This window comes from Panthera onca, chromosome D1, assembly GCF_046562875.1.
Source record: "Panthera onca isolate mPanOnc1 chromosome D1, mPanOnc1 haplotype 2, whole genome shotgun sequence".
In the NCBI taxonomy this organism is placed as follows: Eukaryota; Metazoa; Chordata; class Mammalia; order Carnivora; family Felidae; genus Panthera; species Panthera onca.
The window spans coordinates 2244681-2269720 of NC_138348.1; the positions used below are offsets into that span (position 1 = coordinate 2244681).

Genomic DNA, 25040 nt, shown 5'->3' on the forward strand with positions numbered 1-25040 from the left:
GGCTCAGGGCATGCTGGGAGTTGTAGTTGTTACAGCGCCGCGGACGCCATCCTTGGGCATCCCCGGAGCTACCGGTTCCGTGTCCGGGCCCATGACGAAGCCCGGGGCCAGCCCGGGCGCGGGGCTTGGTGGAGGTGTGTGTGGGGTTGGGGTTGGGGTGTCAGGGAGGAATGTTGCAGTCCCGCCTCGGGAGACGGGCATCAAAGACAGATCTCATGCATGCCTGTTTAAGTTGGCATTGTACCCAGTGGTGTGGGGACAGGCCCTTGCCCACCCTCCCCCCCCACCCCTATCCCGCCTCCCCGAGACAGGAATGTGCCGGCCTGGATGGAGGACTAGTTCGAAGGAAGCTCAGAAGATGGGATTCGGGATGGGTGGGAAGTGCCTTCCAGGTGGAGGGTACTGTCCTGCAAAAGAACCCAGCAGAAAGCACAGCCCCTGGTAACTTGAGCCTTAGCACAGAAGGTGCTGGAGCAGCCCTGGCAAGAGGCGGGGCTCCAGGCACAGGCCATAGCTCGGACCTTTTTGAAGCATCTTGTAAGCAAGGTCAAGAAGGGCACTGACCCCTGAAGGGTTGAGACAGGACAAGGCATGACTGTATTTGTGCTTGAGGACTGTCATTCGATTGCCAGGTGCTAGTGGAATGAACCCCGGAGAGCCAGAGGAAAGCAACGCCCGAGGCCTTTCAACAGTCTGTAGGAGAGCGAATGGTGGCCTGGATTGGTAGGGTGAGTAGACAAGCCTGGGAGAGCCACAGGAAGCAGCAGACACTGGGGTGTGGGAGGGAGGGTCAACGAGAGACTTGGTGGCATCCCACCTCTGAGAGGACACCTCAGCTCCTGAACTGGGTGGCTGTAGCAGCATTTAATGAGGAACTGGAAGTCGAAGGGCTTGGTGCTGGAAGTGTGCAGGCTAATCTGGCAAGGTTTGGGGCGAGTGAGGAGGGCAGGGTGGAGATCCCATTCTGAGGCCACTGACATTCCCAGAGCCCCTCCCTCTGGCAAATCACATCCTTGGGGTCCGTTCCTTCCCCTGTGCATGCCTTCCCCTGCTAAAGATATCACACCCAAGATTGTGTACCCACCAGGAATAAAAGGAAATGCTACTTAAGACAGGAATTTTATTAGGTAAAAATAAAGAACAAAATGTTGGTATCAGTAACTTCACAAAATTTTTTTTTCAGGCTTATTTTTGAGAGAGAGAGAGAGAGAGAGCGCATGAATGGGTGAGGGGCAGAGAAAGAGGGAGACAGAGTCTGAAGAATTCAGGCCTCTGAGTGGTTTTTTTTTTTTTTTTTTTTTTTTACGAAATAGAGTTTTTTACGAAATAGAATTAAAAAGTTTTTTACGAAATAGAGTTAAAAACAATATGTAACCTCCTTTCAACCTGCCCAATCTAAGCACGGATTAGCTTAGAAACATGGAGTCATTCGCTCTCTCTGAAAATAAACAAACGTTAAAAAAAAAAAATTCTTTAACATTTATTTTTGAGAGACAGAGCGTGAGCAGAGGAGGGGCAGAGAGAGGGGGAGACACAGAAATCAGAAGCGGGTTCCAGGCTCCGAGCTGTCAGCACAGAGCCCGACGTGGGGCTCGAACCCACGAACCGTGAGATCGTGACCTGAGCCGGCCGAAGTTGGACGCTCAACCGACTGAGCCACCCAGGCACCCCTTAAAAATTTTTTTAAAAAGCAGGCCGGGGTCTAGGCCTCCGGCTGAAGCCCTGAGATGGTCTCATGCAGCTGCCGGGTACAGGTTCCTGGTCACTGAGCTGTTCACACTCACAGAGCACTCAGTCACAATGGCACCCCGTTCTAGGTCCTGGGGACATCGCAGTGACTCGGACCCGGTGCAGGCCATGGCCGAAAAATAGTCAAACCCTCCTGGCCTCAGAACCCAGAAGAGGGCTGAGGAATGCGAATCAACTCGACACAGTAAGTGGATCCCTCTGGCAAGAGTCCACAACTTGCTAGAATCCCCAGTCCCCGCAGGACGTCCCCACAGGCAGTATCTGAAGCTCCCGGTCCCTTGCAGGGAAACACTCTCGACTGGCACATAAAACCGACCTCCCGGATGGAAATGTTCCGTAGAAATCAATTCAGAGAACGCACACAACTTCACCTGGGACTCAAACAATTCCTAATAGGATAGACCTGGGCAAGAAGATCACGTCCAGTCCGTTTGAAGTCCTGCTTGAAGGCACAATCCAACGCCAAAACTTCACTTTAGTCGGAGGTCCCTACATGCCTGCCTAAAATACCTTCGGCAACTAAGTTGTTTATAATGTTTTGCAAATACATTTGAAGCCCCAGTTTATGGAGGGCAGCCAGGAGTTTAAAAACAGAAGCTTCCTTTCCCAGCTTCTTTCGCCACGTAAAGAGCATCCTGTGACGCTGCTCCATCAGATTGCCTGGATTCTCGCATTCACAAGCGTCAATGTCCGTCTCGTCCAGACCAATTAGCCTCATGAACATCTTCCAGTCGTTTCCCATGCTGCTCTTTACAAACTCATAATGGATGGTCGCGGTAGCTGCAAGAGACAAAGCCAGAAAGGAAGACGGTTACATTCCCGGGATGACCACGTGGCACCTGCTGTCGCTGGGCCCCGGGAGTAAGGTCACGGGTGGCCCCACCGTCCCATTGCCCCGGGGCCGGCCCCCCCACCCCCCCCCCGCCCAGCGCACCACACCTAGGACATGGGAGGTCTTGTACGACCCCAGGGGTCTCCCGGAAGTGATCAGGCCCAGGGGCTGGGAGACGGCGGAGGCTGGGCCACCTCTGCCACAGCTCTTGCCCCGCAGGCGCCCTGCCTGCAGCTCGTTCCTCGAGCCCGGGAGGAGCCAAGGGTGGGGGCAAGCAGGAAGCTGTCGGAGAACGCAGTCTGCTGTAGTCCACCTGCCTTCTCTCCCTTGACCCCCAGAGAAAGGCTATAAGACGGTCAGGACAGGAAGGCCTTCTGGTGTCAGCTGGGGACCATGGTTAGGGTCTGAGGCCTGGGGCGACTTCTGTAGCCCGAGTTTCAGACTGTCATGTTTTTAAACCCGTGTGCTGGGGCGATCTTGCAGAACCGTTAGTGGAGGGGATACAAAAGCACCCGACGTGCAGCATGTCTCCTAGCCGGGGGGGGGGGGGGGGGGGGGCCCTACCCATCCAGGAGCGTAGAAAGCATTCCTGTTGCCCGTTAGTGTTTCTTAAACACACAAATGGGTCATAAGATCAAAGCCTGATGAACCCCGCAAAACTCATGTTGGGCAAATGCTGTTTCCCCTAATGCCATTAGTGGCTGTGAAAAAGCACGGGTCGAGCTGACAGAAGGTCCCACCGCTTCATGCAGGCAGGGGTTCCCGGAAACAAGGCGAAGCCCGGTCACTCACTGTAAGTGAGAATTCAGATCACGTACCTTCTTTGGAGTTATCCTTGACAAAATATTCCTTTTTGTATCGCTGCGAAGAGAAAGAAATAAAATTGACCCAGGGCAAGAAACCCGTGTCTGAAACAGAAGCACGATGTGGTGGGAGGGAGCAGCAGGGTGGGGGCAGGTGTGGCTCTGCGAACGTGAGGTGGCCTTGAGGGAGCTCCCGACTGGGGCAGAGAGCTCACAGCCCACTCGTGTCTCCCGGCCAGTGGTCCCGGGACACGCCATGCCCCGGGCCGAGGGACAGCACGGTGTTGCCGCTGTGGCACGGAGACCCCTGCTCGGGTGGGCAGGTGACAGCTGAACTATGTCACCGGGGGGGGGGGGGGGGGAATCCTGTCCCGGCCCAGATAATACTAACAGGGAGGACACTCGTAAATGCAGTTTCCTAGTCGCGGGCGATGCCAGTGTGTGCGAGCACCGCACAGGTGTCCGCCCGAGAGCGACCCCCCGGGCCTCCCGCCGAGACGCACGAGGGTCCTCACTTCTGTACCTGACTCCCCTCAGAACTCTTGGAGAATCTGGAGTCATAGACCGTGTCCCTGGAATGACGCCTAACGGCACTCGACCCAGGAACCCAGGCTCCAAAGCAGAGTTCCTGACCTCCCTGCACCCCCACCACAGCCGCCCAGGGTCCCGTGATCTCCTCCCTGGGACCTTGTCCCGCAGCTCCTTGAGGATTCAGAAACAGACCCCGGTCAGGCTCCAAGTGCTGGCTCTGGCCCCCCCCTCTTCCTGAACAGTCCCCCTCCACTAGTGCCACTTGGCAGGTATCTGCCCAGCTTGCCAAACCCTATTCGGGTGTCACCAACTCCAGACGGGCCCGCACATCCCCGCAACAGAGGATGGGGGCTGCTGCTGTCCTCCGAGGGGGAGCGCACCCGGACGAGGCCCGCCCCTCTCTCCCACGGTCCCGCGACCCGGACGGCACGGCTGGCACACGGGCGGTGCTCGGTCGAGGTCCGCCGCGCGGAACGAGACACGCGTGCGCTCGGGAGGCCCTGGTGTGCGACACCAACGGGCCGGGCCTCCTCCTTCCTGCCACACCCCAAGCGCGGTACCCGGACAAGGACACTCTCGGAGCCTCGGCACCCACCTCCGTGTCACAGTCCCTTCGGACAGCAGGTCGGGTTGGGGATTGTTAGGGGCTGACCTGTGCCGCACCCCCTGCCCCCCCGAAAACACTGAGGCCCAAACCCGTAAACACTGACCGTGTTTGGGACCGGGATCGTTGCCCGCAGTAAGCTTACGAGAGGGTTATTGGGGTGGGCCCTATTCCAAGGCGCCCCCCGTCCTCAGGAACAGGGGCGAGTTGGACGCGGACTCGTACACAGGGAGACGCGGCCCTGAGAGTGCAGGCAGAGGTCGGGGCGATGCCACTCCAAGCCAAGGAGCCCCGAAGGCGGCCAGACACCAGCGGCAGCCAGGGGGAGGCCTGGACCAGACCATCCCTCACAGCCTCAGCAGGAAGCAGCCCCGCGACGGCCTGTTCTTGGACTGAGACGGCAGGGTGTGCTGTTTAAGCCGCCCCAGGGCACTCCTACAAGACGGCTGCGAAAGCTCGCACGTTAGCACTTAACGCGGAGCTCTGCGCACGCGAATGCCCGCTACGCACGGGCTGCGTCATCACCGGGACCCACGCAGACACTTCACTCACCTCCTCTAGACTCTTGAGCGAAGGGAACGCCTGGGTCCCGTCCTGGGGCTCCGGAGCGGCAGGAGCAGAGGCTTCTAACGTCTGTTCCTGGACCACCGGGCTTCCTCCGACCACCAAGGCCTGCAGCTCAGGGCTTTCCTCGGACTCCCCTGAGGGCCCCGAGTGGGGCCTGGCCTCGGGCATCAAGGCCAGGCTCTCCTCCTCCGCAGGCTGGGTTTCTGTGCCAGGGGCCAGGGGCGCCTCGGGTCGCACCGTCTCGAGCTGCGAGTTGCTTCTCAGTGGCTGAAGGGCAAAGTCGTTTCTCTTGGTCACAGAAGCCTGCTGCACGGGGCTTCCCAAGCCACTACCCGGGGCGGGGGTGGGGGGGACGTCAACTGCCTGACGATTACGCGGGAAATGTGCAGTTTTCGAGAACACCGCATGGGGTGAGCTCCCTGTTCTGCCACCGGCTGCTTGGGAGGGGTCCCGAGACCCCCAACCCAAGCCTGTGGTGGGTGGAAAGTGGCCCCCGCCCCAAGATATAGGCGTAGGTCATTTTATTGCACTTTGCAGGTATGTTTTTTTTTTGAGAGAGCGTGTGTAGGTGGAGGAGGGACAGAGAGAGAGAGAGAGAGAACACGAACGAATGAATCTCAGGCAGGCTCCACGCTGTCAGCACAGAGCCGATGCGGGGCTCCATCTCATGAACCGCGAGATCGTGACCTGAGCCGAATTCCAGAGCGGGATGCTTAACTGACTGGGCCCCCCAGGCTCCCTGCCAAGTACGATTCTTTACAGATGAGGGCTCGTGGCGACCCTGCCTTGAGCACATCTGTGGGCGCCATTTTCCCGACCCCGTTGGCTGACTTCGTGTCTCTGGTAATTCTCGCCGTATTTCAACCTGTGTCGTCATCACCGTATCTGGTGACCTGCGATCCGTGAGGACAGCTCACCCGGACCTCAGAGGGTGGTTGGCACTCACGATAAAATGTTTAAGTGAGGCGTGCACGGTTTGCGTAGACGAGGCTATCACGCACTGAAGAGACCGCACTACGGGACACGCAGAACTTTCCTACGTGCTAGGAAGACTGGCTTTCCCGTGCACTTGCTACACGGCAGCGGTCTGGAACCGAACCCGCAGCGTCTCCGAGATGCACCTGTGTGCCTACGCTCTAACCCCCTGGTGCCCGCAAATGGGACCTAACTGCAGGGGGGGTAGACACTGGATTAGCGTGAGCCGTAACCCGGGGCGGAGTGTCCCCAAGAGGAGACCGGCTCTGAGATGCACAGACAGGTGGGGAGCAAGCAGAGAAAGACGGATGCCTCTAAGCGCCCAGCAACCAGGGTTCCCGGCCGCCGGCCTCCCCCAAAGATGCAGGGAGGGGCCCCCCACCCCCCGAGGGCGTTGGAAAGAGCCAGCCCCACAGAGGGGCCGCAGACACGCAAGCAACGAGCTCCGTGATGCGTCGTGACCTGCTTCGGCAGCCCTGGGACCCACACGCAGAACCCCTCTGCCCCTCCGTGCCTCGTTTTCCACTCTGGTCCCGACCAGCACATTCCGGGGCTCTGTCCGCTGAGGCGCGTGCGGACGCCCCCACACAAGGTGCAGCAGACACAGCCGAGGAAGGGGCTGCCGCCTGCCCCCGCCCCCGCCCCCGCCCCCGCCCCGGGCATCTTCTGGGACTCTGCGGCCACCAAGGCCAGCAGCTACCATCAGGCAAACCCCAGGGCAGTACTCACAAAGACGCCTGGCCCGTCCGACCTTCCTGAAGACCAAAGAGAAGAGAAATGACCACGGTTGGTATCAGCGGGGACAATGACTTCCGTGAGGAAAGGAAGCGCCTTGAACTGGCAAGAAAGCACACTTACCCTTCAACAATCTGACGATCGGCCGGTAGGAGACCCGCACACCTGGGAAGGACACAGGAGGTGAGCGCCACCTGGGGGGCTTTGCCAGCACCCGGGCACCGCCGCCCGCCCACCCACCCCAGGAGCCCCCTGCCGACACAGCACCCGTCTCGCCCTGCTTCTTGGCCGACAGCACCCCAGACACGGCATCCCCAGCCGGTGGACCTGAGACCCTGGCCTTAAGACCCGTGTGCCAGGGAGCAGGCGGCAGGGCCCCCGTGCCACAGCCCGGAGCTCAGGAGCGCGAGTGAGAAGATGAGCACAGCCGTGCTCCCAATGGACAAGTCCCTGGGGCGCCTGGGGGGGGCTCCGTCGGTTAAGCGTCCGACTTCAGCTCAGGTCATGATCTCACGGTTTGAGGGTTCGAGCCCCGCGTCGGGCTCTGTGCGGACAGCTGGGAGCCTGGAGCCCGCTTCGGATTCTGTGTCTCCCTCTCTGCCCCTCCCCCACTCATGCTGTGTCTCTCGCAAAAACAAACACTAAAAACAAATAAGATTTTTTTTAAATAAGTGAAAAAGTCCCCGTCAGGGACCGCTTAACCCCAAGTGTCCACTTCTGAGCTCCTGCTGAGCTGGCTTCTCCAGGACTGACTGACACTAACTCACCTTTCTTCTTATACCAATAAACACCGACGACGGCCACGGCAAGAATGACGCTCACGGTCACCCACGGCACGAGGAACTCAGACCCACGTTTGTTTTCTGGAAGGAGACAAAACAGACGCTGTAGCAGGGTCAGGCACACCCTCCTCATTCAAGCCACATGCTACAGAAAGGCCCCGAGCCCTCTCCCACGGATCATCATCTCGAATGTCCCCAGTGGGAGACAGGAGAGGCTCGCGCCTCCTGTGTCACGGACGAGGACCCCAGGCTCGGGGGACCTGGGGCCCCACACAGGGGGCCGGAAGCAGCAGGAGGCGTACAGGGCCAGGGGGGCGGCTAGGGGTTCTGGTACCCAGGCCGGGGCTCCGGTGTGAGCGGTCACAGCCGGCAGCAGGAGGCAGGGGACGGCCCGTCCTGACTGGAGCAAGGCCCACCCACGGTGGCCGGAGGGACAGGGCAGGTCCACCCTGGGGAGACATCTGGCATGACCACTTGGGTGTCCTGGTGTCACCCTGGTGAGATCACAGCACCGACAGCACTCGTGGACACAAAGACACGGCGGGGGGCGAGGGGGGGGGGGGCAGGGCACACCCATCTGAGCCCTGGACCGGCAGCCACCCGCACATCATTGGCGTCAGCAGCCGGTGCTGGGAAGGACAGACAACTTCTGCATGGTGCTGCTGTTTGACTCAGAGATGTTCCTTATTCTCAGATGAGGCCCTTCCCAATTTTTCCCGGTGTTAAAATATCCTTTCAAAGTGCACGTTACGTGATCAAAATCTTCCGTGGAAATCAACAAGCCGATTCCGCAGTGTGAACTGACACACCAAAGACCGTGCGGAGAAGGACTGGGGGCCCCGGGCCTCTGCCGGCAAGGCCTGCAGGTGGGTGTGGCCCCAAACCGAACAGGAGGAACTGCCTTCACCACCCAGGGACCCCAGGGCAGGTGGGAGGGACTGTCTTTTCCAAACACGGTCCTGGGTCATTCGTGTGTGCGTGTGGGAAAACACATCGAAGCCTGACCCCCTTACCCCACGGCATGCGGAACACCGATCCCAGGCTCATCACAGGACACAATCAGAACAGGAAAAGAGTACAGCTTCTGGCAGGTCCCGTGAGAATCTCAAGGTGAGCAGAGCTCTCGCACACGGGGCACAATAAAGGGACCTCGTTCAAGGAAGAGCCCGTCCCTCGGGAGACCCCTCAGCGTGAATAAAAAGGAATCCTACCCTAACTTTGTAATTACCAACATTTACAAACACAGTTGACCCTTGAACATGGGTTTCAACCGCGAGGGCCCGCTTACGTGTGGATCGTTTCTACAAGCAGTAGGGCGCCGTAAACGTATTTTCCCTTCATTCACTTAACGCCCTTTTCTCCCCTCCAGTTTACTCTATTGTAAAAACACAGCACACGGTACAGACAAAACACACAAAACAGGGGTCAATCGACCGTTCGCGTCACTGCTAAGGCTTCTGGTCAACAGCGCACTGTTCGTAGTTAGGCTGTCGGGGGGATCGAAAGTTCTATGTGGATCTGACCGCGTGGGGCATCGGCGCCCCTCACCCCGTGCTGTTCAGGGGTCAGCTATGATTATCAAAAGTGAGAAACAAACCTGCCTGCGACTCAGTATGAAGCAGGCATGTCTCGCACAGGCCCTTAGCACAAGAGGGCGCAAGGCGGGGGCAAGTCACAGCTTGTCACCAAGGATGCTGTTTACTCAAGACGGAGGTCTATGAGCGGTGGCCCGCGGGAACCCAGCCCACTACAAGTACGCTTTTCTGCAAGTACGTTTTTGATGGCACCCAGCCGAGCCCATCTGTGTACTTACCGTCTCGGGCTTTTGCTTCAGTGGCAGGGAGGGTTGAGGAGTGACAAGAGAGACCGCAGGGCCTGCAAAACCTACGCTTTTTACCTTTATGGGAAAGGTCTGCTGACCTGGATTCAAGACATGACCTCAGGGGGCACCCGGGGGTCTCAGTCGGTTAAGCGGCCGACTTCGGCTCGGGTCACGATCTCACGGTTCGTGGGTTCAAGCCCCGCGTCGGGCTCTGTGCTGACAGCTCGGAGCCTGGAGCCCGCTTCGCATTCTGTGTCTCCCTCTCTCTCTCTGACCCTCTCCCGCTCACGCTCTGTGTCTCTATCTCAAATATTAAACATTAAAAAAAAAAGAGACAGATGAGCTCAGTTCCTTACCTGGACGCCCTGGATCAGTTTCTGTGGCACAAACCGTGTTGCTGGTAGCATTGCAAGGTGACAGGACAACGCCAGGACATCTGAAGGGTGAAGAAACCCGGAGCGTTACTCCTCCCTGCCTGGGCGCGGCACGCAACGTCCTTCCCACCACCCACAGCTCCCACGACGGCCCGCCAGCCTTCAGGCAAACACTGCCTGGCATCTCCCGGGCTCTCTGGCCCAAACTGGCTCATGGAGAATAAGAGCGTCCTATGCTGAAGAGCCTCCCTCTCTGTTCCTGGACAGAGCTGTGTGTGGCTAGGAGCACTGGCCCTACTGCAGCTGGAGCCCCATGCCCATCGAGAGAGAAGTTAGGCCAAAGAGGAAGCACGTGGAGAAGGGGACAAGCAAGCAAGCCCAGAGAAGCCAGAGCCTGGATCACACCAGACCTGAAAGCAGTCCTTACTTTGGACTCGCCAGGTGCAGGAACCTGAGTCGTATCAGTTCACAATGTGCCTCAGAAACCGGACCTGTTTTAAACGGCTTTGCCACCGTACAGGTCTCCCCACAAGGCCCTCCCCAAACCCGCGCCCACCCAGAACCCCAGAAGTTGACCTTATGTGGACACAGGGTCTTTGCAGACAGAAGCACTTCACAGTGAGGCCGTGCCAGACTTCAGTGGGCCTAAATCAAGGACCGGTGTCCCTGGAGGAGGGAACTCGGACTGGGACAGAGAGAGGCCGTGTGCAGATACCGAGACACAAACGCGAGAGGTGACCTCGCAGAGACAGAAGCAGACGGAAGGTAAGCGAAGGAGCATCACGGAGCGCCCACAGCGTCAGAGGCTGGAAGAGGAGAGCCAGGGTCCTCCCCTAGAGCCTGCGGAGGGAGCACGGCCCTGCTCACACCTGGGTTTCAGGCGCCTGGTGAACACAGCTGGGAGAGAACACACTTCTGTTGGTTTTCTCGAAGCTGCCCAGCTGTGGCGCTTTGTTACCACAGGCACAGGACGCCCACGGGGGCCACAGGACCCCCACGGGGACAGCGGCCGTCCCGCGCTGCCGCAGGGCGCGGCTCTACCGTTCTGTCTGCCTGGACTGCTCTTCCCCCAGAACCCTCTATGGCTCCCTACCCTCCTCGCCAGGCCTCTGCTTGAGAGCCTGGTCCCCTCCCACGCCCTCTACCCCCCTCACCCCTCACGGAGTCCTCACTGCCTGTGGGTTTGGACTGTCTCCACCACCACCGGGAGCCTGGGGTCTGTACTACTGGGAGGACAGGAGGGGCCCACGCCTGTGCCCCCAGGACCTTGTACACCGGAGGCAGTTCTCCACGCAGTCCACAGAGTTGCAGTAGAAACTCCCCTTTCTGCACTGACACTGCCGGTCGCTGGTGGGGGAGCACTTGGCCACCACCTCCTGGTCTCCTGGCGGGAGAGGGTCGCGGGTCAGCAGGGGCGGACGGGAAAGTCCCTGCCCACACCGGGCCGCGCCCAGAACCTTGGTCAAGGGTGCCGAACCGTCCTCAGCCTCCCAACTACGCAGGGGCGGAGAGGAGCTAACAGCCGGCCCTCACCCCTGCAGCCTGGGCCAAGGGGCCGGGGCCAGCTCCTCAGAGAGAGCCCGCAGCGCCCCTCACCTCGTCCGCCCCACAAAAGCACACCGCCACCACGTGTCCCACACGAGCAAAACCTCGGGGCGAGAATGGCATAGACACAGGGCCCCCTCTGCCGGCCAGCGAGAACCGCAGCGGCCACGCTGACGACCACCCTTCCAGAGCCTTCCGCCGCGCTGGATGTCAAAGAACCGTACTCGAGATACAGATGACGATGAAACACGACCACACTCGCAGCTCGACGCCACGTCCAGACCCGCACCCGGGTCCGGTCCCTCCACGGCGTCACTCCGCTCCCACGCTTCCAAAACCCAGACGGGTTTGGCAAGACGCGACGCAGGCGGGATCCCGCCGCGCACGCGCCGGGCCGGCTTCCGCGGCTTCCTCCCGCGCGCACCCGCTTCTCGGTCAGAGGACGCTCGGGTTGCTTCTGGCTTTACGCGACTGCGAACCCCTCCCCACATCCCAGCACACACAGGGCAAGAGCCTGTCCAGGTCTGGATCGGGACGCGGGGCGGGTGGGCAGCCCCAACTGTGTGCGGCGGGGTGTGCGGACCCTGCTTCTCCCGTGGGGACGGAGCGCTCGCTGTTCTCGGTCCCCGCGAATGCTGGGCATCCACAGCGACGCTCCGTCCGGCTGCCAGAAGACAGGACGTCCGTCCGTCCCTCCACGCCGGCGCTTTTCGCGATGGTTGCCGGCGCTCCGTGCCCCATCTCCTTCACCACGTCTGTCTGTCTGTCTCCACTCGAAGCGTTTTTCCAAACCGTACGACTGATTTGCTCCAGGTGTGAATTACGCGTGGGCTGTGTCACCAACAGGTTCTGCCCCTTCGCGGCTTAACTTTCGTGCCTCGCGACAAAACGGGAGCTGGGTCGTTCGACTGCCGCCACGTGTACCCACCTCGACGTTATGGTGTAGGGTTTTCAGAAATCCCGTAAAACGTTCTGTCGCTGCCTGGAAGTCCTAAGTGCTCCTCACGTCCTCCTCTCAAAGAAGTACTTTTCACCTGTGGACTGTGAGGTGGGAGGGACCACTCGTGGGGGCAGCGGAAGCTTCCCGTCCCGCACCGAAGGACAGCCCGCGGTCCAGGCCAGCGTCGTTTGCAATCCCGCCCTTCCCCCCGTGGACGGGTCGGTCGCGGTGCCACAGGCCACTTTCCACATCCGCGGGGCCGTCTTCCCCTTTGTGCAAATCACGCTGTCTCCGTCGCCTCGAAATATGACCACGCGGGAGAGCCCGCTGCGCCCTGCCCTCTGCCGGAGGGTTTCGGCGATTGTCTGCTCATCGAGTTCCACGAAAACCCTCGTGAGGGTTTTGTTTTGTTTTTTGTAAATAAAAAACCGTATATTTAAAATATACGGCACGCGTGAGGAGTTGCTACGTGCTGTTGGGAGTTTCACTGCGAACACAGCAAATCTGAGAACCGTTTCACGGAGAACCGACGTGTCTTTAAAACGTGGGGTCCTCCCATAGTCTTGTATTTCTCTGTATGTTTAGATTTTCCAAACTGTTGTTTGTTCTGGTAAACGTGTTATACGTCCTTTGCTAGACTTATCTCAAAGGATCTTATTTTCTTTGCCTTTGCTGATGCAAATGGTTATCTTTTAAAAAAATTACATCTTTTAAAATAATCCGTTGCTGATATATTGAAATTCAGACAAAGTTTTGTAGATAGTTCTCGTATACAGCACCTCTAAAATCCTGCTGCCCTGTGGATGGAGATTCCTTAACCACACACACACACACACACACACACACACACCCCACACACCCCGTCCCGATAAAAATACGTGTTCACCTGTAGTAACTCCCTCGGGGCGAGGCCCACAGGCCGAGTTGAAAGGCCAAGACCCCACTGTGCCCACTTACCCTTCCGGCACTGGATGCACCTCTGGCAAGTAGGCTCGCCATTAGGGAAGGCGAGGAAGGTGCCGGTTTCACAGACGCGGCACTCGCCGGCGGTATGGTTCGCCCTGCACGGTTTGAAGACGTACTGGCCTGTGTGAAAGGGAGGTCGCGGAGGTGAGGAGGGGGTTCGCAGCAGACCCAACCCAGCCCCCGAGGCCTCCCCTCGAGGAGGACCAGCCCTCACCAACCACACCTCCTTGGAATGTTCTGAATGGACACTTGGCCACCTGCGTCTGAGAAGCCGGGGACCCGGCGCCCCTCGGCTTTCGCCGGCGACTCCCGGCCCACGTGAGCGGAGGGCTTCGACCACACACGCTGGAGGTGGCCCGAGAGCCTGACAACGCCCGTGTGCCTGCCCCTAGCGCCCCGGGGACCCCGGGCTGATTTACAGGGAGCACTGGCGGTCTAGAGACCGAGGGCTCTGACCAGTCCCAGAGGAGCCCCCCTGGTCTAGCGCTTGCCTCGTGCAAAGGCCGTAGCGGAGTCAAATCACACCTCCCTGGGAGGAGGGGGCCACAGCCCTCACTCTGCCACCAGGCTGAGTTCACCAGGTTTCCAGCTGGGCCAGCTGTGTCCAACCTGTTCCCAGCTGAGCCGTGCGCGTGTGTGGGGACACGTGCACGCAGCTGTGGACGCACAGGTGTGTGTGGGATATACAGGTGTGAACGGCCCAGGTGTGGATGTTTGGTCCCTGAAACAGGAGCCCTGCAACGGCCGAGGGTCCCGGAGCAAAGGAGGCACAAGTGGGGGGGGGGGGGGTGGTGGTTACAGATGGAGACGGTGGACGCGTGTGGAGGCCCCCCAAAGACACCGTGGATGCCAACGCGGGCACATCTGTCTGTGTGCGTGGGGGCGGCGGGCTGACCGGGTTCCCCACAAAGGAGGCCCGGCTGCCGTGGCGGTGACTGGGCAAGAGGTGAGGTGGGCCGGGGCGAGGACACAGCAGGCACTGGGAGCCTGAGGCCCGCCATCTGCCTTGTGGGGCTAATTGACAGCATCCTCACGAGGGTCACTAAGGCTCCACGGACGTGTCGTGCGTGAGGACAGTGCAGGCCCGGCCCTGGTAGGACTTCCCTTCCTCAGGTGTCCACAGTCACCCCGACAGGAGGGCAGACAGGAGCGTCCAGCCTGGGGACGCACCCCCACCTCTGCCTCCAGGGGCCCCGGGCCCACCCACCAAAACAAGCCCACAGCCCGGTTCACGGGAGTCCCCGGGGCGTGGATGGGGCGGGTGGGCGGCTGCCCAGGAGAGGTCCGCCCACGCCAGCCAGCGGGGATCCCCCCACCCCGGGCAGCCCCACAAGGCCCCGGAAGGTTCTCTGGGACTCACCAGCGGGGCAGAGGCGGCAGCAGAGGTTGCTGTCCTCCGGCTGGTACTCGGTCACGTCACACGGGGCCACGCCGAGCGCCCCGTCCACCTCCAATCAGAAAGGGGAGCAGGCGTCATCAAGAGGGGCCATCTGTAGATGGGGCCCACGCATCCTCTGCCCAGACACACGCGTGCAGAGAAGCACACGGCCACCTCCTGGGGGTGGGCTCCGCTGGGGGCGCACGAGCTGGGACCTTCCCTCAGATCTGTGAATTCTGCATTTGCACACTTGCCTCTCGGTGACATTCCCCGTCACCCCCAAGCTGCCACTCACTGCACGCCCTCAGACACGCAGACTCTCGTGCCGGACCGTGCTGACGTCACCCCACCGTCCCTCGGTGAGTCTGCCGTCTCCCATCCCCGTCTGCGTCCCACCGGCCGTGCTGGTCCTTCTACAGGCAGAGCTCTTAAAGGCCCCACCTCGCCAGGCTTTGCCCTTCTGACCCAACCCGATCGCTCAGAGAGGACGTCAGCCGGTGTGCGCGTGTCGCACCAGCACCGTATTCGCATTCGCTTTCTGCATCTCTGCCGTGTGGTTACGATCCAGCTTTGCGCCCATTTTCTCGTCCCCGGGCTTCCCCGGCTTTTGCTCCCCCGACTCCCCGTCTCCACATCCCTTCTTTCCTTCCCCGCGCTGGGAAACTGATTACATTCTACTTCTTGTATTCACAAGGAGTAACAAAACACTACTTGGCCAGGCGTCAGGAAGAAAGCTCGTCGTGCACACACCGCGGTGCCCACGATCTCCGCCAACAGCCCGCCAAGGCAGGCTCGCGACCGTGAACAGAAGCGCGTGGGAAAGCACGGTATCGACCCAGTTGCAAAGCCGCCCAGCTCCAGAAGAGAAAATGCTAACTTGACCTGCACTGTCACCGAACTCAGCATCGCCGTGAGGGGACACGTTGACGTCACGACTGGAAGAGACACCCCAGTCACTTCTGTGCCATTTCTGCCCAAAATGCCAAGCTGGAATCCGTTCACGACAAGCCGCCCACACAGACCCAACCCGACCCGAGAAATGTTCTGCGGGACGAGGGCTCAGCACTCCTCTGCGGCGTTAAGGTCACAGAAGACACAGAGGACGGAGGAGTCTGCTCGGGGACGTCCGTGGGACGGCAGACACAGGCAAGGGCACTGCCCCGGCCCTCGCCCCCACTGTGATCGGGGCGCACACGTCACCCCCCGGGGGGCCTGGGCGGCAAGCACAGAAGCCGGTGCTATTTTATTTTCTTTCCGTTCTTTTCTGAGCCTTTCGTTTTTGTTTTTAACGGGCTAACACACGCACCACCCCTAAGAGTGACCGTTTGTTAAGTGTCCGGGACGCCCGTTCACATTGTTGTACAACCATGAGAACTACTCTTCTAACTCCAAAAGTCCCAAGTTATTTCAAAAGGAAACCTGAAAAATTAAAAACTTTTTTTAAAAAGAAAAGGAAAAAAAAAACCTCACGACAAGAGCAAAAAGCAGCTTTCCTTTCTGCAACACCCTGGTCACGAACATAATGGAGGCTGTTTCCTCTATGGCTGGGGCTCCCAGTTCTTCCGGCACCGGGTCCCTCCCCTTCCCCATGGCAAACAACACTAAAGGAAGTTGTGTCCCCCACCACCACCACCACGCCCCCATCAAGGCCCCCTGCCTCCGCTGCCATCTGCCCAGCATCTGGCACTCAGGATGCCAGAGCACCAACTCCCTGCCCCGGAGCATACCGGACGGAGAGGGGGTGGTTTCAGCTGGACCGGTGGTGGCGCTCTGGGGGCCCCCGGTACATGCCATGACCTTGGGGGCTGGGACACAGGCGGGGAAAAATGTAGGCTTCCTCTCCCCGCCCCCCCCCCCCCCCCACCATTCAGCCATCAACGTAAACACTGCGTGATGCAATATTTTAAGACATGAAATCAGCGAAGAGCTTGCCAGCTTTTGTGAATCAAGTTTTTCCTGGAAACGGGGTTGGAACCCTAGGATGTGAAGCACGTGGGCAGGCTCAGGCCAAGTGCAGGGTCCCATTCTTTGTTTTCATCTCAGGATGTTTTTGCATAGATTTTCACTCTTCAAAAAAAAATCACATCAAAACATTCTTCACCCCGTTTCCTAAGTTGTGTCGGTGCCTTCATAAATTGGACACCAGACCCAAGTGCCCGACTCAACTCCTCGGGCACCTGCCTCGCAGATGACGACAGTTCCCGATCCTCCCTCTCCATGGCCCACACCCCCTGGTGCTCCCCCCAGCCAGGGGTCCCCCTCCTGGCTCCAGCAGCCCTCCCTCTCTGCCCTCCCTCAGGCTCCAAGTCCCCTCCAGCCCCTTCACTTCTGTGCCAGGAAATCCCTAAAGAATTTCCTGCTAGACACGCAAAGCCACGTGGGAACCACGACCGACCGGCATTTGCGAACCCCCAAGGCACCGAGTGGACGAACCCCGAAAAGCCTGCAGGCAGCTAAGGATTTAAGTTAACAAGAACACAACACCCATCTGACGTGAGCGTCTTCTTCCCTCGGACCCCAGCCTCACAGAATGGAAGGTTCTGGGAGGGGCTGCGGAAGACTCCGGAACCACCCCGGCCCCAGCCTGCGGCCTGCTGTGAGAAGGCACTGGAAGGGGCCTGAGAACCCTGCGCCCAGTGGCTGTGATGCAGCCACGTGGAGGAGGAGAGAGGCCTTTCCGCTGCACCCCTGAAGGCAGGCTGGCGAGCTCATTCCAGAAGGTACACGTGCAAAAGCGGATAGTGTATAGGACCAGAAGGCGGTGGAGGAAAGCACCCTGAGAAAACACTAACCAACACGTTGTGATGCAAGGCCAAGTTCACTGGAATAAAAGGCCCTCTCCTTTTGCACAGGGAAGGAAGCCGTCGACAAAATGAGTGGCAATCTGCTGAACGGGGGAGATCCTTGCACACGATGCATCCGATAAGGGGGTGATCCGAAAGACAGAACAGCTACAACTCCGTAACAAAAAGACAAACGCAAACGGGGGGAGAGACTCGAGGAGACATTCCTCCAACGGAGACACACACAGAGGGCCAGCACGCGCATGAAAAGATGCTCAACGTCACTCACCGTCCGGGAAAAACATCCTGGCACACGTCAGAATGGATAGGATCAAAATGACAAGAAGTAACAAACGTCGGTGAGGATGCGGAGAAAAGGGAGGCCTTGCGCGCTGTTGGCGGGAACGCAGATTAGGGCAGCTACCCTGCACAACGGTACGGAGGGTCCTCAAAAGCGGAAAGGACAACCACCGTATACAATGCAGCGATTCTGGTTTTGGGGCTGCACCTGAACAGAATGTCGGAAAGACACGTGCACCCCCACATTCGCCGAAGCCTGATTCACAACAGCCAAGAGGTGGAAACAACTAAGTGTCCATCAACAGGTGGACGAAGATGTGGTGTGTACACGTGGGGAGACAGACACACACACACACACACACACAGTGGAGTATTACTGATCCGTGAAAAGGAGGGAAACCCTGCCATCTGCAACAACGTGGATGGCCCCAGAGGGTATTATGCTAAGGGACGTAAGTCAGACAAATTCCTTCAGATTTCGCTCAGACGTGGAAATCTCAGAAATAAACGAACGCCATGCAAACAGACTCATCCATACAGAGAACTGGTGGCCGCCAGAGGGGAGGGGGATGGGCAAAATTGGTGAAAGGAATCAGGAGACACAAACGTCCAGTTGTAAGTCACAGGGATGAAAAGCCCAGCCTAGGACAGAAGGTGCAGCACGGGGACCAGACACGGTCATGACCGTCGCGCAATACCTATAAATGCGTTAAGTGCTGACCCGTTGCGTTACACCTGAAACTAACATAATGCCGTAGCTCAACTACTATTGTGGAAAGAAAAATTCACAATTAAAAAAAGAAAGAAAAAAGAAAAGGCTCTCTGGATAAAGCTTTTCAGCCGTTAAACGTGGTCCGAAGGCATCGCCATACAGAGTTTATTCCTGGCACAAATGGCCCCAAGTAAGGAAGCTGCTAGCAACCAGCGGGCAGGGCCTACGACAGAGAGACAACGCAGGCCAGTGGGCCCCCGCGGTCCTCATTCTGAATGCTCCGAACAAAGCCTGGGCACTGCTTACTACACCTGGCAAGTGCAGAAGCAGAGGCTGCCCCAGGGCGGAGGGCCTTCAGAGGTCTTAGGCATGAATGCCCACAGGGCAGAAAACACCAGACTGAACTCGGGAATTTCACCAACGCCTCAAGCTGGCACACTGGCCATTATTTAATAAGAGTACTAAAATCAGAAAAGCCATCCTTTCTGGGGCAGAAAAACAGCGACGCTGTAGCCAAACTGGCTTCAGGGAAGGCACTAGGTGCGGAGAGCCTGAGGCCTGCCTCCCTGGGTCCCGAACAGCTCGACCGGAGCGGAGCCGCGACGCCAAACTTTGAGAACGCTGGGGGGGCGAGGACCCCTAGCGGCCACACGTCCCAACTGCACACCCCGATGGGCCGCTAACCTCGGCAGAAAAATCAGTCTCGGCCGCCTGCGGTTTGCAAACCTAACCGTTTCTTGTAACACTTGAAACGGGCTGTGCACCAAACCATTCCTGTGCGGATGCTAGGCCGCAGAAAATACGGCCAGGGAGATGCACCGAATTAAAGGCCGGAATCACTGAAGAAAATTCGAGAATCCCCCCCCCTTGCCCCCCGCCGCCGTTTCCACATCCGTGCGCGCTCCTCCAGCTGCTCGCCGATCGCCCGGCACATCCGACGGCGGGCCCAAACTCGCAGTGTCCCTCTCCAACGCCTGGCTGCCACCGGGGTGCGGCACCGCCGGCCAGGGCGCACGCTCGCCCACACAGCTAAGCACGCCCCCCGCGGCCCGCACCAGAACCCAGCCGCCGGGAATTCCCGGATTCCTCCACCTCCCGAAGGAAGACACACGGTCTTCCCGCACCTCTCCGCGCGCCGCCCCACCCCCCCGGTCTGCGCGCCTCCTCCCCGCCCCACCACCCCCCCTCCCCGGCCTGCACTCCCCTCCCCACCGCCCTCCCCGGTCTGCGCGCCTCCCCCCCGCCCCCCCCCCCGGTCTGCGCGCCTCCCCTCCCCCCCCCCACCCCGGCCTGCACTCCCCTCCCCACCGCCCTCCCCGGTCTGCGCGCCTCCCCCCCGCACCCCCCCCCCCGGTCTGCGCGCCTCCCCTCCCCCCCCCCCCGGCCTGCACTCCCCTCCCCACCGCCCTCCCCGGCCTGCGCGCTACTCCTCGCCTGCCCCCCCCCAACCCCTCCATCTGAGCGCTCGCCTCCGCGTCCGCTCCCGAGGATGCCCATGCCCGGGCATGCCCGCGCCTCCGCACTCTTCCCCGACCCTTCCCCCGTGCCTCCCCATCCGCGCCGGGGGCACGCCCGCGCCTCCGGACCCCTCCCGACCTTTCTCCGCGCCGGGGGCAAGTCAACCGCCTCCCGACGCCTCCCCGAGCCTCCCCCGGCTTCTCCCCGACCCCTCCGCCACCGGCTTCTCCCCGCCGCCGGGCCCTACTCACCCAGGCCGCGAGCGGCAGCAGGAGGGCGCACAGCCACGGGACGCCCCGACCGACCGCCATCCCGTCCGCTCCACGCTCAGGAACTGAACGAAGCCCGCGGTCCGTCGCCGACTAGAGGCGGTCGGACGACGGAAGGGGCGGGCGGACGTCACCTGACGGGAAGCCCCGCCCCGCCCGCAGGCGTCACGTAGCCGCTTTCCCAGGGGCGAAGGTGGAGCCGGGCTCGGCCGCCTGGCCCTGCGCCCGGACTACCCCGCCCGGTGGTGAGGTGGTCAGTGCCTCGGGTTTCCTTTTCCTTATGAAGAAGTCGTCCCTACCGTGGAAAGTGACCAGGGGGCCCCCGGGAGGGACCCAGCCGGCCTTTGCGGGGCCGCCCCACGCGGGCAGGTTCAAACGGTGGAAATCCATTCCCTCCCATCCCGGAAGCCGGAGTCCAAGATCAAGACGCCCAGGGCGGTTTCCCTCTGAGCCTGTGGCGGAGACCCTGTTCCAGGCCCTCTCTCCCAGCCGCCAGCGGGTGCGGCAGACCTGGGCGTTCCTCGGCTTCTAGAGGCATCAGCCCGGCCGCCTCGGTCGTTCTCCCGCTGCGCGTGCCTGTGTCCAAGTTTCCCTCTTATGCGTTATGTTTTATTACGTTTTCGTTCTGGTATAGTTAACTTGCAGGGTTATATTAGCTGCAGGGTTATATTATATTCGGTAGAGTGGTTGGCCAGCGCTCATCACTATCCCCCTCGCCTCGTTCGTCCGCGCCCCCACCCACCTTCCCTGGGGAGACCACCTGTTTGTTCTCTAGATGAGAGATTTTGTCTCTCTTTTTCCCTGTTCGTTTCTTTTGTTTCTCAAATGCCACAAGTGAGTGAGATCTTATGGTATGTGTCCTTCTCTGACAGACTTACTTCACTGAGCCATTTTCCCTCCGGATCCGTCCACATTGTTGCAAATGGCGAGATTTCATTGTTTTCAAATTTCCCCTTTTTATACGTGTAAGTAAGGGTTAAGAGCTCTTATAGACCCCAGAGCTCGGGTCAACTAGAAAGGATAAATCAGACCCTAAAAAAGACCTTAACCACATTGTCCCTTGAGACGGGCGAAAATTGGGTCGATGTCCTGCCTTTTGCCCTTTTGCGAGCGCGTCGTACTCCATTTGTCAAGGGATTTTCCCCTTATGAAATTTTATTTGGCAGACCTCCACCTATCCTGCCGAGGCTAGGAGACGACGTAACGGAACAGTTGGAACGGGACCGCTTGCTGGCCTCACTCGTGGCCCTGCAACATGTACAAAAGGAAATAACCAGGGCCTTCGCTCATCCTCCTGTTCTTCCCCACCCCTTTCAACCAGGAGACTTAGTCCGGGTCAAGAGGCACGAGCCTAAAACCCTGGAGCCGCGCTGGAAAGGACCGCACGCACACCGCGATCCTGACCACGTCCACGGCCTTGAAGGTGGATGGTGTCCAAACCTGCATTCATCACTCTCAGGTTAAGAAAAACTGTGTGAAGGCGGGAACACCCCAGACTGATACGGAAGCAGATAACGAACGGCAATGGAAGGTCCCGAGGCACCCAGAGGATCCTTTAAAGCTAAGACTGATGCGGGCATAATAATAATAATTGTCTGGGTTTGTATAATGGTAAGCATGGGGGACTGTATGGGATTACCTCCCCTGTCTTTTTTGGCCATACCAACGGGAACTCAGGGACACTGTCACGGGGAAGGTGATAGCATCTAATACCTCTTCCACTGTGCCTTGTTTTCTGTTTGATTTATGCGACTTGGTGGGGGCCTCATGGGGGAATTTAGTTCCTAATTATAAACAGCCAACGGGCTTCGCTGCTCCGGTCCCCGAAAACCCCTGTATGGTTACCTATGGATGTGGACCCAGGGATCGAGGACAAAAATTGGCTGACATACCAGGGTTATACAGTTGCCCTGCAAATAGAAAGGTCGGATGTGAAGGAAAAGGCCAGAAAATTGGTATCAGAGTTTATTCTCTCGGTCCCTCTGGCTCACATCACTGCTCACCCCTATAGCTGGGCCACTGCTGTTGTTACTTCTCGGGTTAACTATCGGATTATCAATAACCCGCGCATTATCAATTGGTTAGTATGTCAAGAGGCGAGTTGGTGAAATAAAAATCATGATGATGAGGTCCAACTATGTCCCCTTAGTTCCTAGTGATGAATCAAGGGATTGATTCACTGACAAGAAAAGGGGGAAATGTAAGGGTTAAATTGTAGTGTAGGGCTAACATGTAGCTTAAAAAATAACAGCTTTGTTCTGACACTGAAGGTCAAGAGATAACAGCCTTGCTTCACTCTTGTAAATTATGCGCTATACTCCTGTAAATCAGGCTTCACCAATGAAGGAAATGAAAGCTCAAAGAAAAGAGCATCAGAGTCAGCGTCAAGGAGACCCACTGGTTGCAACTTAGGGGCAGAAAGTCTAAAATAACCACCTCATCCGGCAACTGTTTCTAACTCATCTGGGAACTCATTCTCCGTTCTGTTTCCAGGTGATGATCAAACGATGTGGTCGGCTTTAAAAACTCTGTACCCCGGCTGTTTGAGGCCGCACTCTGATCAAGAGTGTTGGCCCCGCTGAGTTCCAGCCAGCCCCGCGTCGGGCTCCATGGTGACAGCTCGGAGCCTGGAGCTGCTTCCCATTCTCCTTCTCTCTCTGCCCCTCCCTGCTTGTTGTCTCTCTCTCTCTCTCTCTCTCTCTCTCTCTCTTTCAAAAATAAATAAAACAAAGACACCTCTGGAGGCAGCTCCCATGGCACAGGGGGCAGCCAGGTAAGAAGGGATGAGTCCCGAAGGAGCATTTTGCTTGAGTCCCGAAGTCGAACACATCTTCCTAACTGCCCGCCAAGGGCCATTCCGAGCACCTCTCACATGCTGCTCCTCCCCGACACTGCTGGCCACGACACTGAGTGATGCCACGTGAGCCTTAGACGTAACCAGCGCTTCACGTTGCCATCAGACACAGACTTCGATCGTGTAGTTGCTGGGGAATCAGGAGGCGAAGCAGGCGGACAGAGAAAGGGACTTGGGAGGAAGACGACGTCTTGGCTCTGGTATGGCTGCTGGGGCTGAGGGTCAACCCCCTGCTGCTTCCAAGTCACAGATTCATCCCCCGGGGCAGGAGGTAGTATTTCCACCCTGGTAGGTCTCGGATGGTGCTGCTTTCCCAAGGATCACGAGGGTCCTGGTAGGGCCTGCCCCGGCAATGCTGCTTCTCGTTCCGCTCGCGATGCCAAAAACTCGAAAGCGGGACCTTGAGGAAATATTTGCACACCACGCTCACCGCAGCATTATTCACCAAGTAATAACGGAAGTGATCGGAGAGTCCGTCGAGGGATGTATGGACGACCTGGAGTCCATCCACACCGTGGTATGTGACTCAACCTTAACAAGGAAGGGAACTCTGACAGCTGCTACCATGCGGCTGAAGTTCGAGGGCATGATGCTGAGTGAGGCAGCCGGTCACCGCAGGGACAGATATTGTATGATTCCGGCTCTGTGAGGGCCCAGAGGAAGCCAGTCCATAAAGACAGAAAGTAGGACGTGGGGCGCCAGGGGCTGCGACAGGACGGGGGGCAGTGTTTCATGGGACAGAGTTTCAGGTTGGGAAGGTGGAAAGTTCCAGCGGGGGCGGGGGGGGGGGGGGGAGATGGGCGTACAACGATACGGACATACTTAACACTGCAGAATTGTGCATTTCGTGCTGGTCAAGATGGGAAATTTTGTTACGTGCGTTTTTAGCACAAGACAAGTCACTAAAAAAAAGAAGACCCAAACAGACGGGCGGCAGTATAGGACCCAGCCCTACCTGTTCACCACGCAGACCGAACGAGCAGGAGGACCGAAAGGCAGACTTTCACCCGAGCACCAGCTTCAGGAAGTGGGATGTGGCTCGACGAGCTACAGTCTTGATGCACCTGCTCAAGGCTCACCCAGGGCTCAGTCAGACTGAGAACAGAGACTTCTATGAGATTCAATCCTTCAACATGCGTTAGCATTTTTCTGTCATAATAAATCAGGTTTCTTCCTCGAATACGTACTCGGTTCTGAGCCGAAGCCTCAGGTCACAGGAGACTCGTACAGAGACGTCACTAAGCTGCACTTTGGGGTCTGAGTCAGCTCCCCACTTCTGGGTCTGCCACGTGGGTCTCTGTCTCCTCTCCCCTCCTTTAAAGGACCATCAAATGTGCTCCTCCCTGTTTAAAAGGCCAAATAGCAGCCAGAATGAGTGGGCAAGAGAAAAAAAAAAAAGGCCATCCAAACGGTACATGAAGAAGTGAAGTCTATTCACAGGACATCCTCTTAACCACAGAAAACCCTGGAGATTCCCCTAAATGAGAAACAACCCTCTAGAAGTAATAAACAAACTCGGGACTGAAGCCTGATTGCAGGGACTGTCCTGTCTCACACCATAGTGATTTGTGGCGCTCGGTATAGCGGGACCATCACGCCCAGGAGCGAACCCGCTGGTGCGGCCCGCTTTTGGGGGTGCTCCTCCATGAGGCAGGGATGGGGGGGGAACGTAGGGACCTAGGTGAACCGGGTGGGGACTTCCCAGGATGCCCAGGCAGGTGGCGGGGGTGGGGGAGGGGGCCCTCTCCCAGAAGGGCCCACAGGCACTTGAATAAACCAGACCCAACTTGAAGGCATGAAAAGCATTGGTCACCTTGAGGAAATCCCTCCCAGCTCCTGGCTCCTAAGAACCGTAACAGGAGTCAGAGTCAGGCTGGAAAGCTCCAGAGACCCCTGGGTAAAGTGGGCTTGCTTCCTCCGAAAGAAGGCTAACGTCCAGGTAAGCTCCAGCAAAGTGGGAGGGGGGACAACGGCACACCTTTCCCCGGCTTTTTTTTTTTTTTTTAAGTTTATTTATTGTTGAGAAGAGAGAGTGTGAGGGAGGGGCAGAGAGAGAGAGAA

The 25040-nt window shown here is 58.5% G+C and overlaps 1 protein-coding gene and 2 long non-coding RNA genes across 3 annotated transcripts; 2 read left to right on the forward strand and 1 right to left on the reverse strand.

Moving 5' to 3' along the window:
• The first annotated feature begins 19 nt into the window (after nucleotides 1-19).
• Nucleotides 20-3482, forward strand: LOC145712455 (uncharacterized). The gene is made up of 3 exons (XR_014135276.1): nucleotides 20-134; nucleotides 633-728; nucleotides 1818-3482. It is a non-coding gene; the product is annotated as an uncharacterized LOC145712455 (long non-coding RNA).
• On the reverse strand, nucleotides 1198-20240 carry LOC145712454 (uncharacterized). Its single transcript, XM_081790199.1, is given in 13 exon segments — nucleotides 1198-2529; nucleotides 3400-3442; nucleotides 5072-5403; nucleotides 5406-5445; nucleotides 6551-6559; nucleotides 6797-6816; nucleotides 6920-6961; nucleotides 7564-7659; nucleotides 9757-9836; nucleotides 11041-11158; nucleotides 13217-13345; nucleotides 14586-14673; nucleotides 20108-20240. Coding segments are annotated over 13 exon segments (1362 nt in total). The 5' UTR covers nucleotides 20168-20240; the 3' UTR covers nucleotides 1198-2224.
• Nucleotides 20241-20322: 82 nt separating this feature from the next.
• LOC145712456 (uncharacterized) lies at nucleotides 20323-24535 on the forward strand. The gene is made up of 3 exons (XR_014135277.1): nucleotides 20323-21736; nucleotides 22619-23496; nucleotides 23868-24535. It is a non-coding gene; the product is annotated as an uncharacterized LOC145712456 (long non-coding RNA).
• Nucleotides 24536-25040: the final 505 nt, after the last annotated feature.